General features: G+C 44.9%; 1 protein-coding gene across 2 annotated transcripts in view; it reads right to left on the bottom strand.

The window, feature by feature from the left end:
• Window positions 1–14157, bottom strand: part of LOC143322028 (cyclin-dependent kinase 17-like) — a 28848-nt gene extending 14691 nt beyond the window's left edge. The window contains exons 1-2 of one of the 2 annotated variants that reach the window (XM_076732874.1): window positions 13784–14157; window positions 3387–3535 (exon numbers count right to left, since the gene is read on the bottom strand). In XM_076732874.1, the coding sequence (XP_076588989.1) occupies window positions 3387–3513 (127 nt within the window). In that variant the 5' untranslated portion in view covers window positions 3514–3535; window positions 13784–14157. The remainder of the gene's footprint in view (window positions 1–3386; window positions 3536–13783) is intronic. The other variant, XM_076732873.1, reaches the window with a different exon arrangement.
• Window positions 14158–15444: the final 1287 nt, after the last annotated feature.

Genomic DNA, 15444 nt, shown 5'->3' with positions numbered 1-15444 from the left:
CATTAAAAAAAAACATACATAATGTTGCCTCTGAGCATATCACATGGTTCCTTTTTCCAACCATTCACAAACAGCAAATCTCAGTTAGCATCAATCAAAATCCAGCTGGCTGAGAGTTAATATAATTGGGAGGCGGTGAGGATTTTAGGATTTCTTTTATTGGCTATCTGACAAAAATCCTTCCTATGCACTGACTTTACATTACCAGTAACGCCAAAATACCACTAGACTGCATAACATAATCACCGTTACATAAGAGGTTTTAACTTGTAATTTACTGATGCATAGATTTGCATGTAAAATCCTGTATTTTCTGTGACTTAGTAAGGTTGTCAATCGCACGCTAAATAAATTCTATTCCACATAAAGCGTGTGTTTCCAAGAATAGTGAGTTTCCTTTAAAACTGAGTGAGGCTGGCGAACTGGAGAAAACAGTGTTTGAGAACAAGGAGCTGTGCCAACAGCCACGAAAACAGAAAAACAAAGAGAGAAACAGAGATGAGAAAAGTGAAAGAACGGATGAACTCTAATACATACATTTTATGAGAGGTTGTGTGCTGTAAATAAACAGTTTAGGGTACTGGGATCTGTTAAATACACTTATAAAAACAATGTGATTTGGTTCAGTCTTCTCTTAATGTACATTAATGTTTCCTGAAAATCACATTCCTAAAACATTACACTGAAACAAGGCTTGTAATTCAATGGTTAACAGAGCTGGGACAGTTACAGTGTTCTCTCATCCAGTGTGAGCCAACATCAAAAATACAGAGAAGTCAGAGAGTCTAGACCTGAACATAATGTCTTGTCGTCTCAGCAGTGTGTTTTGGCTTGTGATAAGGGTCAACGACTGCCTGACTGGGCAGCATTTGTCCAAAAGCAAGAATGGAGCCGACAAGAGGTGAAAGATTTATCACATATAGAGTCGCACCAACTGAAACACCACCTGTGACAGCAGGGAGAAAATGGAGTCCCGGAGAAGCTGTTTAGCAGACAGTCAGAGCTCAGACAGGACAGAGGGACATGGTAGGACACGTGCACTTTCCTTCCAACAGCCTCTGAGATGAAGCACCCCTGACTGGTGTGTCACACACACTGGGCCTGATCGTCATGGTGGGAAAAAGATGACGACTCTTTTGTCAAATGTACCTTAAACCTGAATCAATTCGAGCCAGGACATAAGACACGCAGTTGCACTGTCATGCTTCATTTCACATCTACAATCCCTAAAATAAATAGTTAACAAGATTTGTGAGCTTTGAGAGGAAGCTAAACCACCACCACCCCCCCACAGCGGCCTGATTTGTCTGCCTTCCAGTTTCCAGGGTCAACCAATTCTCAGTGTATTTTTTACACTTAAATCTTATTGCCAAAATTAAACTCCCAAGATCCAGGCTGCCTTTGAGGCTGATTCAGTGCTGTGGGTGTGCGGGTCTTGTTAAGCTAAAAAAACAGATTTCGCTACGTAACAGCTTCACCACAGATATCAAAACTTTGGAACGGTTGGTGTGTCCTCTATTAAACTCCATGTCATCAATTTGTTTTGTTGTTTGCTTGCTTATACACCAATGAGGCATTTCCTAGATTTCCTGCAACAACAGAAAAATACACAGCCCCCGAGCAATATCCAGGTCCATATGCCACTTCTCCCTTATCTCTCTGCAGCTGCTGCTGCCGCTGGCCTGACTTACATAATCAGATCAGGACCAGAATGCTTTCCCCAATCACAGAGTTCAGATCACATCTCATCTGGCTACTCCATTCTGTCTCCTCTCTACCCTACTTACTGCTGCACAGGCTGCTAAAATCCCCTCACGCTAGCGCTCTCTCTCTCTCTCACACACACACACACACACACACACACACACACACACACACACACACACACACACACACACACACACACACACCATTCTGTGTCCCCACTCACCAAGCACAGAACACTCTGGCCAAACCTGGTGTTAATCACTACACAAAAAGCTCTTTACAAAGCCCAGTTAGTTCTCAGAGGGCGGTGGGGAGGAGGGGGTGGACTTGGACGATCTGATTGATTGAAGAAGGGGAAAAACTTCTCATTTGGACAAAAGACAAGAGAGGAAAACTGAGGACAGTCCTGAAAGAAGCTTGAGGGCTGGGGGGGGGGGGGGGGGGGGGGGCGCGACAAAGGGGGGCCAAAAGAGAAGAAGAGGAGCTGAAAGATAAAAATAAAGGGAGGGGGGGTGCACCAAAATGCCTAGCTGGTTTCACCAAGTCATCCAAGTTGCCGTGGCAATGTCATGGAAACTCCAGGATGTTTCCAGATCCCGAGCGCCATGGCAACGATGCGGCGGCACACTGAGGCGCGCCCCCTCCCTCACTTCCTGCACATTTTGTGAATATCAGCGGAGATAAGCCGCTGTGTCACTCTGCTTTAATTCTGACGCCTTGAAGGCCACAACCTTCAGCTGGGAGGCAGCTGAATGATGTAATCAACGACAGCGTCTGTGAGGGTGGAGCACGGCGCGTCTACAGCACCATAAACAAAGAGTCGCGTCAGGCGGAGTGTCCGTAGTCAATACACATCTGTGAAGAACAGGGAGCGATTACTGTAAAAGCCACTTTCATTTCCCGCACAGTCCACGTTAAGTGACCGGCAGCTCGAGAATTTCCAAGGACTGGATGTGCATGAACGCTTAGAGACAAACGTAAACCACGACTCCCCGAGGTGCATCGAGCTTAAAACTCTCCTGCTAACAGCGAGCTGACGCTAAACATTATACTTAGTAGAAACCTGATAGCACATTCAGCAGTGTGACTTTCAGATTCTGGGTCAGTGTTTTTGGATTTGGCTTTGGATAAAAGTCCTAATGTCCATTAAAATACAGAAACTAAATCCCATTTCAGACACGCACTTCATTACGTAAATGTACTGAAAACTTAACACGTCAGTTTGGTGTTCAAATGAAGCCCTGAGTTGCGTCCTCATTCGTGTCCTTCTCAGTCATGATGGTATAATGTTAAGGGTTAAACTATGATGTCCTTTATTCACTTAGTGACGGAAATGAAAAGCTCCTCAACCGCAGTGGAAGTCTTAAAATCTATAACTGCTGCAGAACATTCTTCTTCTTCTTTCATAACCATATTATACAGCAGGAGCTAAACATGACATAATACTGTTTTGTCATGTCTAAATAAAGCAATCACATATCTGAAACTGGTTTGTGCTGCAGGGTTTTGTTTTGAACGGCCTTTGAGTGGCTTCTCTTCCACTGCCACATCAGCTGTGGCTCACGGGTGTTGTAGCATTTACAGCCATTTAACAGGAGTTTATCCAGGAGATGCACTGAATTTACAGGTTAAAAAACTGGACACATCACAGCATGTTCAAACAGCACATAAAAACGCACCGCTGTCCTTCAGGCCATTCTCCTCAATGGTCATCTGTTCAGCCAGCTCGGACAGCGACTCGTCGATGGTGTGGCTGCCTCGCAGGGTTTGAGAGAGACGTCGCTTGAACCGCTTCATCTTCTCCATCGAGCTCTCGGGAAGGGGAGGCCTGAGGACGACAAACAAAACCACACATACTTGAGTTGTTGTTGTAAGCCACAGAAGATAATGCAGCAGCTACAATAAGCAGATAATGCAGCTTGTGTCAGTTACAGAGGAATATTTCCACTATCTGTAAGCTGCAGGGTTGATGCCGGCCTTGACATTTCACCAACAAAATCTGTAACTGCCTTTAATTCAAAAGAATACACCTCATCCGCCTGCAGCCATATTTCACAATCTCACACACGAGTCAAACTGCAACCAAAAACCTTGTTAGGTCACCAGGTATCTGACAAGACGAACAATGACACAGACCGATCGGCACTTAGACGTTAATTATGACTCAGCTCATTCAGGCGCATTACTTAACATTCCTCCCCCTGGGAAAACATGACAAGTCGGCGAGAGATTCTTAGGGGTAAGTTTGGAGTACGGTCCCTGGCACACCAGACTGTAAAAGCAAATCCTAAACCGGGGGGATTTGCTCCTGAATGGAGCAGGACTAGCCTGGGCCACATCGAGTCCACATCACACATTCCAGCCGCATTTACTGTGTGCATGAGAGTAACTGATTGTGAGAGCTCGAGACAGTATGTGTGTGAGAGACTTTGTGTGAGGAGTGGAAAAAAAAAAAAAAGATTTCAAATCAAGGCAGAGGATATTTGGGAATGTTTGGCAGGAGCAGATTACAAGAAACCTCTCCCTGTGACCTAAATGTAGAGATCATGACTGCACCACGACTGCAGATCTGGACAAGTGTCTGTCTGCACCGACGATGATGAGTAAAGTCAGACATGAAAACACATGAGTAGTATTCCTCCTCAGGGCTTGCTGCCTGTCAGCTATTCCCTAGTGACAGCCTTTTGTCTTCCAAATATCACTCATAACCTGAATTCTGTCCAGAGCGTACAACTTCCTCACTCGGCCTGAGCCAAACAGTGTAAAAGTAAGGCTGTCGTGTAAATGTTGACCATTTGAATCATCAGTTCAAGGAGAGGTCGTTTCTTCTTCTACTGAACTTTATGGCTCGGTTCCAGCGGGCACGGCCGGCGGAGCTGACTGCGGCCGTTCCAAACAAAGCTTATGATTGCACCAGACGCGCCGCAGCACGTTTCAGAAGTGTCACCGAAGCAGGTCTCAGCTCTGCTCCCCTTTAAATAGGCGCCTTGTCGAATTTTTGACGGAAGCCTCGTCAGGCTTCACCGAGGAGGCGAAGCCGGGCAGAAAGAAAATACATCACTATGAATTCATCTGGCAATTATTTCTTGCATTAATAGTTAGTCTAAAATGGCACAAATCTTGAAAAATCTGCCTTATCCAGTACCCAAGGTCATGTCTCCACATTGGTTCTTTTGTCAAACCAGCAGTTCACCAGTAACATATTCACTTTACAACAATCTGAAAGTGAAAAGCAGCAAACTCTCCCAACTGGGAAGTTCGAAACAATGTTTGGCATTTGTGCTTGATTAAATGACTTAAATGATTCACAGATCATCAAACGCTGTTGATTATTGCAGTGGAGATTTGGAAATACATGAGCCCACACTGGCAAATCAAAAAGTCGGAAAACATGACAACACTGACAGCCTATCGGGGAACAATACTGGTTTTCAGACATGGTGCCATGATTTAGGGTTTTAATTTCACATGAAGGGCTCACAAACATCTGTTTGGGAAGACGCAGTATGCGGGTTGAGAAACAGGCCAAGCAGCTGCTGAATCATCTGGAAGTTTTGAGCTACAGTGGCTCGTTTAAAAGGTTTGAACTCAGAGCTTTAAGAGGCTGCGAGTCTGCCCCCATTCCCTCCACACAGCGGACAGCAGCAACCGTCTGTCTGAACTGGGCTTCAGGCCAAAGCAAACTGGGACAGTGCAAAGGCGAAATATTAAACGGGAGATCATGAGCACTTCAACTACACAAGGAAACTTTATATATTAACAGCATCACATAGAGGTGAGGCTAAAAAGTCTGAACTTGAATACTCAAACTCATGTAACATGACCGTCCTGTCAGTTTAGCCAAGATGTTCCTTGTTTGGTCAGATATCTTTGTCACATGCCGTCCTCCCTCTCTCTCTCTCTCTCTCTCTCTCTCTCTCTCTGTGTCTGGCTACCTGATGAATTTAGGTCTAATATTCAGTCTCTTTGGGCTCCGTTTATGGTCTCCACCAATCCCTGAGGGGAATATCCGACTCTTTAGCCGCTAAACACTCCACTATGTTCACCAGCAAGTCACTAACTGTGTCTGTCTGCTGTTTGGTGCTGAGCTGGTGGTGTACAGCGGGTAGACGAAAACAGAGAGAGCGCAGACACTGAACCTAAACAGTAACGTTATGGACTGGACGGCTGAACAATGAGCTGAAAGTTCTGTAAAGCCAAGAGGAGCTGCAGATGTAAAGGACATTAAAAAGACATCAGAGGTACTGTTGGACTGATTTTGGGGTCCAGCTTTTTGTTCACTACTTTTGAGGACAAATTTATTCTGAGCTGGAACCTCCCATGAGAGGAAAAGTGCACAAATCCAACTACTTACTTTTGGCAGTCAGGGCAAATCTACAGGATCGTGAGCACAAAGGATGATGCACTCTTCTCCGCAAGCCTTCGTTTTTTTTTTTAACTATTTTTTAAAATTCAGACTGGTTAGAAAGTATTTTTGCATAATAATCCTGTCTAGCCTTGCACAGCTTTCATCCTACTTCTGTGCTCTCAGTCAAGCAACAATCAATGTAATTAGTCCAGGAACCGAGATGAGGCAGAACGTGAACTCGACTGTCATAACAGCTTCACATCAGTTATGACACATCAGCTCCAGCATGGGCAAGCAGCCTGTCATCTCCCAAACAGCTCACTGCCTTAGCCACTCTCCTGCTGCAGCCTTACACACAGCCTGCAAAATGTGCTCTGGATAGAGAGAATACACTCACGGAAAACTATTCATTCACCACAGTTGAATGATGGCCTGAAGGGGACAACAGCCATAAAACAGTGCTCATTTAAGAGTTTCTGTGAGTTCGCAGTGACTGTTCTCTGTGTTTTCTCCCCCACAGCAGGCGACACACTTGATACACAGTTCCAAGCATGTTTTGGATTTCAATGCAAATTAACATTCTGGTTAGATCTGAAACAGCTGCCAGCTGGTTGGACAAAACATGACATTCGAAGGCATTACCTTAGGCTCTAGGAGCTTGAGATGGCTATTTTTCACTATTCTATTGGCTGTTCACATATTAAACAAATGACAAAACCATGGACATTAATTAACAATGAACCCAATCATAAGCTGGAGCCTTTATTCTGAAATAGTTCTGGACAACAAAAAAGTGTTTACAGTCACTGGGGCAAACTCAAATGAGAATTATCTGGCAACAAATTGGGATACACTGACAGGCCAGACCCTCCTAATTTATGAATGTATATGATGGGGGCACGTTAACGTCTCATAAATAACCGGATGTGACCTACTATCCAGCAGACTCTGTGGACACAAATCACTTTGTGAATGTTCCATGGAAAGTTAATGGCTACAGCAGAGAGGGGGGCGGTCTACTGTGCACCCGTCTCCGGGCTGGTCCGCGTTCCAGCTCTGGGATCGAATGCGGAGCTTTGGACATGATCCGTGTCCCGAGCCTTATCCCTCCTCCCATAAGTAGGCCGGTCTGAGGTCTGAGCTCCAGATCTGCTGAGGGGTGGCCAGGGAGTTGGAGCGAGGGGGGAAATCAGGGGTGGAGCGGAGGGGTCCGAGCCATGCGCTGATTCGGGATTTGTTGCCATGGCAACCCCACTGCTTTTTCCATGCTGAAAATGCAGAGCGCTGCAGGAGGCTGCATGCATGCTGATTTTCAACCTCACACCCTATAGCAACCCTACGTCTGCGTTTTCATCCCCTGAACCAGCGATCGATACCCACTATAACATGACTCTCGCCAAGCAGACAAACTCTGACATCTGCAGCTGAATGCTAAATTGCATTTTCCACCTCTGTTTTTCTGGCAGTGCAGTCTGCAGGAGATGGGGTGGATGCGGGGGAAACGGGAGAGGAGGGGGGTTGAGGCATTATGGATGCTGCAGTGGTGACAATAGACATATGCCTCATATGGATTATGTCTTTTTCCTGCTGTAGCCACGAGCTAGCAATTGTGCTGATGATAAACAGAGGACTATTAAATGGGTAAGGTCAGAGTTCCAGCTGTGAGGAACCGCCACCCCCCCACGGCAGCCCTGCAATGCCACACTACAGCTCCACAAGCAACCATCATCACTGCATAAGTCTGTGAAATTGTCCCACTTCTGCAAGATGGACTAATCACACCACAGCCAACATCACCGCCACAGGGGGACTGCTGCCCGGGCCACCCACTGAAACAGGAAAAGCAAGGTCACAACCTCTCTGTGACCCCCACAGGCTTCGGTAAACCACCTAACGTCACTGCCTTCAGGAGAACGGGGGTCCTCGAAAACGCCTGCCTCTCCTCCCCTGGCTGCCTTACTTACAGAGGCAGAGAACAAGCGTGACTGTTGGCATGATTCACGGGTGAGCTCAGCCTTGCTTTTCTAAAGAGCAGCCTTTTCTCATCCTGGCCAAGACAATGAGGACATGAGTGAGGAGCTGGATCCATTATGGGGGCCTTATATAAAGGCTGCATTGTGCACAGAAAAAAAAAAGTAGGCTTGCTCAGGAGACGCAGGAGGTAGCGGCGTGCTGCGTGGTGCTGAGCTGAGCTGAGCATGACAGCCAGGCAGGCATGCTTCCCCCACACACACTGCAGCAGGTGAGGCGTTACTTAAACAACAAGTCTGTTTGAACTGAACCAAAGCCATTTACGTGAAACTCGCACCATATTTGCCTCTTTTCTTTGCTCTTTTCCATCCTCACTGACACACACTGTCTTCACCCGGCGTTCACACTTGTCACACGTGTCACCTGTGTCTGCAGGGCCGACAGACAGGTCAGTGGTGATGTGTGTGTGTGTGTGTGTGTGTGTGTGTGTGTGTGTGTGTTTGAGAAACACAACAGACACCTCAGCCAGAGCCTGCGGCCGAAGGAGGCCAGGCCAGACCAGTGACGCACAGCCACAGATCTCACAGGCAATAAGATTCAGCACTAGCTGATTAACACTGCTGCCATGGTTACAGCAGCTTGAGTGACAGCCGTGCTCCCATCTGAGCTTTCTTTGTGGCCCAACGCTGCCTGCAGTCAGACGGTGGAGGGAAAAGTTCAATAATGCAGGTTCATAGCTGCAGTTTAACAGTATACTGAGCTATAATATGGTTTTATAGACTCCTGGAAGAAAAGGTGTTACTGCAGAGCATCCTGCAAATTCACAATGTGTGCTGTGAATGTTCACATAATTACGGCTTAGTATTTTCATTATCAGTGCGACTGGTGCAACGATTTGTCAATTCATATGTAAATATTTTGCTGACCGGTTGATTATTAGTCATGTTTCAGCCACAAATATCACACATTTGATGGTTCCAGCTTCTCTAATGTGAGAATTCGCTGCTCTTCTTGGTCTTACGTTATAGTTATATCTCGGTTTTGGACAGATAGTCGGGCACTGAGTAGGTCACAGTGTGTTCTTGGATATTGTGATGGGCATTTTTCAGTTCCTTTTTTTTTTTGGTCTTCGATCAACTAAGAAAATAATCAGCAAATCAATCTATACAGAAAATTTGGGCGGGGCAATTAATCAAACTGTTTTTCAATTACGATTTTGGCTTCTCGTGATTCTTGTTAGAAATCCAGCACACCCGTTTCCTGTCCCTAAAAGCCCAAACTCACTCTCCGCCAGGCTGTGGCCCGTTTCATTCAGCTCACTGAGGTCAAGTGAGCCGTAAAAACGTGGTCGTGCCAACTGCTGCTGGATTTTGGTGCATGTCCATCTGTGCAGTTGCGGTACCGGTGCTTGGAACGGCCAATGACACATAAGAAAAATCCAAAACACATGCACGACTTCACACAGCAAACGGCTCATATTTAATGACTGACTGCTGTTTAGACAGGAAGTACACTGATCACAAAACATCAGGATCTGAGCGGCCTGCCACCATGACTAAACAATTTCTGGGGGAAACCCTGCAGCTTGCCTGCAGCAGAGGGGATGTTTGGCATTTTGGCTTATTGAAAGAGTTAATTCATGGGCTCTCAAAACTGCGGCAGCTACAATCAACTCATTATCATTTCAAACACTGACAGCATTTGCTATTGCCATCTCTAGACACATGTAGGCTCAGATATGCGAGTTCTTTCTGAGATTTACCTTAAATATACAATCAAATCCAGAATTATCGTGAGAAAAAAAAGGCTGTTCAAAAATCAAAACTAATCTTGAATTTTCCAAGATAACTGTGTCATGAAAAGCTAAACCAAGACTCTGAAATTAAACACTCCATTTAAATGAAAATGACACATATAAAGTGCCACTTAGACTTCACCTGATAACACAGTTTATGAATGGGATGAAAGGGAGGCATGAATAGTGACAGATAAGCCTTGTGGACCCAGCTGGGTTCAGGGCAGAGCGCTGAGATCAACAGATACAGTAGAGCCTGATATGATCAGACAGGCAGCAGGCTACTGCCACTCCAAAGCACTACTTTTCTATTTTTTTATACAATCAAATTTTTTGAAAAACATCTGTGTTTTGTGGTAGGAATCCTTTTTGGATAAAATGAGGATGAAGTAAGACAATATTGATGACTGGATCCTGGTAATTTTACAGCTACAAGATTTCTTTCTCCCCCTAAATAAAGAATTTTAGATTTGTTGATAGCATTTATTCAGTCCAGATAAGAGGCAGCATGATTAGCACCCCTCCTGTTTGGCTCATTAGGGAGATAATCGCCGAGGTGTGGACTGGATCTGAGCCTGAGTCAAGTCACCTGGCGTCCATTTGTGAACAGAGCATTAGCATCAGAGAGAGCGACAATTAGCTGGCCCCTCCCTGCCCGTCTGCGCTCATCTCACCAGCAGGTCCTGATAGCCTTTCATGGCTGTTCAAAGGGAACGACGGGCCACACTGCTATCTAACCGAGGGCAGACAGCAGGATGGGGTTATCAGAATATCAGTTTCCATATCAAACTGCAAACACAAACAGCTCCCAGTAGCCTTTGTAGTAAATTCAGACAGCCTGCATGCTAGACACAGTTGTGTGTTACAACAAACTGCAGAAAGTTATGGAGGTATCTTGTTTCTAACTGACTCTTTACTGTTAGAGCTGTACTGTGCTTACTGTTATTCATTTGGAGTCCAAGGTGTCGTCTTCAAATTTGGTGTTCAGTCCAAAACACAAAGATATTCGTCTTGTAATGATACGAAACAAAAGTGTTGTCAAACACTCATTTATGGATGTCAGAATTTGATTATGATTGGGGAAACTTTTTCTTTTCCTCGTGTGAATAGTGAGAAACTGTTAAATCTTTAGCCGTTGAACATTGGTCTGCTTTCTCAGTCCCTGATTAGAAAAACCTACTGAGCCAAGGCGGAGTGTGTCTGGGAGTTTCTAGGTTCAGCTAATTAAAAAAACAAATACACGGATTTAACGTGGTTTTTCATTAAGCCAGCAAGATCTTAATTATGAACACCTTAGCACATCTCAAATATGTGAGGCTATGCTGGCTGTAATAACATTGATCTGGGTGAAGGTATGTGTACATGTGCATGTGTGTGTCAACTTCCAAATAAAGACCAGACAAGTGTTCAGACAGTTCCTGCAAATCCTGCCAGGAGTGACAGGAAAAAAGGCAATATATGTCCCTCACCTGTTTCAGATATTAATACTGTACTGCAGATGACGACCCAGATATGTGGTGCAAGTTATTACTGTATAACTCAATCAAACAGGTTCACGGGCCAGCTGGCTCAGCGGCTGCAGTGGGGTCTTCACTACCACCAGACACTTCCAGTTTCAAACTGAGATGGAGAATCGGGGAGTGGAGGCGGCCAAGCTTGCGAGCAGCAGCATTTGTCTTGTGCGGCAACTGCATGTGAGCGGCCTGAGCTGCATGCCGGTGCCAAAGTTCTTGTGTCAATGCAACACAGAAAAGAGGAAGAGTTTGTATTCATGGCTATCTATAGATCGGAGTGGTGCCTGTGACATAGCAGCTGCTCCCCAGAGAGTGGTGACACATTAACCTTCAGCCAGCTGTCTTGGCCTGCTGCTTAAACATGAGCTCACACACTCAAGAGAGAGCGCACAATTGCATTAGCAAAACCTTGAAAAACTGTGAAGTTTGGTATCAAATCCGTCTGTGGATTCAAAAGCAGCGAATTCATTTCTGGCAAAAACACATCTATTTATGTGTATGCCCACACACGCACACACACACCCATACACATACTGGACCATCATCTGATCTGCACTGGGACTGGAGGGATCAGCACAGCGTGGCTACAGCTGTTTCACAGCGGGTCAGGTTACCTTGCCACCACCATCCCCAAGGCCCTCACCAAGGGAACGACCCAACGTCAAACCAACACACATGGGCACGCTGTCGCCCAACAGCTCCCTGCCCTCCTGCAGCTACCAGGCTCAACACATGGTATTTTAAGCCCATAAACGACACGCCCCCTGAAGATCCGGGGTGATACAAATCCTGCAAGGAAGCTCAACAGCTTGTGGATGTCAAATTAGAACTTGCTCACAGGAAATGAGAGAAAGTGCAACGACAGCTCTTTCATTCAGTCATCAGCAAAACAATATAAACTGTAAATAGTGACATGTACGACACGGGATCAACTCCAGTGTGTTTTTGGCACACCAAAACGTTTCCACATGACACATTTTTCACATGTTTCTGATTTAAATCATATTTTTAAACTGCATTTATTTAAGCAAAGTTCTTGTTTGGCTGCTTGGTCTCTTTCGCTCCAGGGAAAACATGGCTCTGTGGAAAAACACTGATCTGCTTAATGCTTTGGTATCCGAAACCGAAACACAGGTATCGTACCGGCACTAGTATTAGTATAAGACTAGTACAGTTTCTGAGCAAGCTAAATTAAAAACTAACAAAAGTAGCTATTAAAGTTTATGTTTTATACATATGAAGATTTGAAGTTTATATATTTGAACATAAGTTTGTTTTACATCTTATTATTGTTTACTCAATTAACTGATTAGTTGTTTGGCCTATAAAATGTATTCACTTTACTCTCACAGAAGAGTAAAAAAAAAGAAAATATCCACACTAAAGAAGCTGGAATCATACAGTCATTAATTGGTGACTCATTTAATAGCTGATAATTATCGATTAATCCTTGCAGCTCTCTATTTCTCATAGGTGCACTGAGTCAGTAGACTTTAAATTATACTGCTAACAACGTGACTCATACACGGGAACAATAAATGTGGCAATAAATATGTAACCACGCTGGCTCCTGGGTGTTCTCACACCAAATAAACTTCCTCATCAGTTTGCCATGAGCAGCCCCCCTCCAGAACAATGATGTCTTCCTTCCACACATCCTGCTAACTTTACACTCATCTCTCGCTCTCACTCACTCACTCACACACAAACACACACACACACACACAGGTTGACTCCCTGTAGGAGGAAGACCTCAGTGCAGGAATTCAACGAGAGCTGCCTCTTGGGGTGAGATTCCTAGAAACTGCAGCCTCCAGACGGCTCCCCGTGCGGGCTCCTGCCCCGGCCTCCCTTCAACAGCTGAAACAGCGTAAAGCTCCTAAAACTGACCCTACGGAAGCTCGGAGAGTGGCGCAGTTTGCGCGGTTGCTTCAAGTAGTTTTGAGTAAAATTTGGGAACAGAGAGACACCCCTGAAAATGTGGGTCAGTGAATGTTTTGGTAGCAACTATGCAAGACGATACACGCAGAGAGGCTGGCCAAGCCTCCGTTTTACACAAATCCTATGCAGTTTAGTGACAACCGACCGTTGGCGTTGGTGGCATTTAACAAGCAACCTGACACAAATGTTTAACCACGACGGGGGAAATGTTGAAGCGTTATCCGTCCTGAACTTAGTTTACCATTCACCATGCACGTCGTTAACCTCGCAGTTTGTTTTAGTTTAATGCGGCCATTCACCGGTGAATGGGACAAACTGAATAGCTCACACAACAAACGGCTGCTTTCACACTGCGGGCTGTGAAGTAAACATTGTTAAGCCCGTTTTGTGTCCACGCGGGGCGGTGGAAATGTCTCCCGTGTCCGCGCGGCTCTAACCGGAGCTTCAGCCGTTGTTTCACTGAGCTAAATTCACACAAACTACACCGAAAATGTTGAGGACTCTCACCAGAAACGATGAGCGTTGCTCCGACCGGAGTCCCCGACCTCGGAGCTTCTTCTCAGGCCGGATGCCGTCTTTCCCTCCGAGCGTGAAAAAAAAAACACCGACTGCTTCTTCTTTGTGGTTTCCGTGTGGTGGTAGCTACTTTCTGGTCTTCAATGTCGCTTATATCCGCGGGGCTGTAGCGTCCAGCTGCATGGCTTTGTTTTCAGGCTTTAAAGTTTCACCCCCGGTGGAAAATAGGAAGCGCCGTTGGTGGTTTTCTCAGTCTGAGAGACCATGGCAGTGTGAGACGATGGTGATTACTGGTTGATCTGAGAGTGTCCTCTGCCTGCTGACGCTGCCTGGCTGCCACCACACAGCCGTGTCATCAAAATGTCAGCGGGGAAACAGCGCCACCCTACCGTCGGTGCTGGAAACGGCAGAGAGGCCGTCAGTGCGGCCCCACAGCGACCCCTACCGGAGGAAATGCTGCTGTCCTACAAATACACATCCACACGTACAGTACCTCACCTGTCATTAAAAAGGCAAGCAAGCAAAAAGCACTTTTATTATTTACTCGAGCACAAAGTCGAGGTACTTGTACTTTATTTGAGTATTTCCATTTTATGCAATTTCTACTCCACTACATCTCAGAGGCAAATATTGTACTTTTCATAGGACAGCGACACTACAAACACATGATGATTTTATAGATACATTGCTGTAGATTAAACAGTATACAAATTAGCTCAATCTTAAACATCTACGGGAGTAAAATGCAACATACACATGAACGCAGCACTAATATTAATCCAGAAACATACAATATGATAGTGAAAAAACTGACAGGGACCATTTTACTGCAGAATGAATACTTTAACTTCTAATATTTTCAGCAGATTTTGCTGATAATACTGTCATACTTTTACTTAAGTAGTATTTCAAATACAGGACCTTTACTTGCAGGATAGTTAATGTTATTTTTACTTAAATAAGGGATCTGAATACTTCTTCCACGCCTGCTGTTAAGTTGACATCTATGTGTAGAGCGGTCATGTCTAAATGTCCATCTTAGTTGCCGTCTGTTTTGGGTTTCTGCACAACAGATTTTAAGATTTTATTCTCCCTCTTTGGTTAAAGAACTGACTATTTTGACAAAGAAAGACACAGAACAACCTTTTGGTATTCCAAAGAGGAGATTAATGTGAGGAAAAATTCATTCATTTGGAACAAAATGCAAAATTTAGAAGGAGACAGTAGGATATAGAGTATAGTCAGGATATCATACCATGTTAAGAAATCATTTTTTAAAGTTTTAGTTGACAGATCCACTACAAAAAACCTTGGACACCAGTTTAACATCAGTGTCCAAAAATGTAACTTTTTTCCTGAACTCAAGACTCACAGACTCCCCGCTGAATTAAATATCCCAGTTCACCTCAAGTCTGACATTCAGTTGGAGCAAATTAAAATGGTTCTCCTCCTCTTACGCGCTTTCCTCACATACCCGAACAAACTTACTACACATATTCAGAAACCCTCCCTCCAACTTCCTCTCACTTTCCAGAGCAACAATCCCTCCACCTCGGATTGCCCTACAAAACAATTTAAACATTCAGTCTTTTCTGGGGCACGGCCAGAATTCAGGTGGGAAAAAACTCCAGCAAACAGAAGGCTGCATACTT

Source organism: Chaetodon auriga, chromosome 6 (assembly GCF_051107435.1).
Source record: "Chaetodon auriga isolate fChaAug3 chromosome 6, fChaAug3.hap1, whole genome shotgun sequence".
Classification (NCBI taxonomy): domain Eukaryota; kingdom Metazoa; phylum Chordata; class Actinopteri; order Chaetodontiformes; family Chaetodontidae; genus Chaetodon; species Chaetodon auriga.
This window is presented reverse-complemented; position numbering and strand designations above follow the sequence as displayed.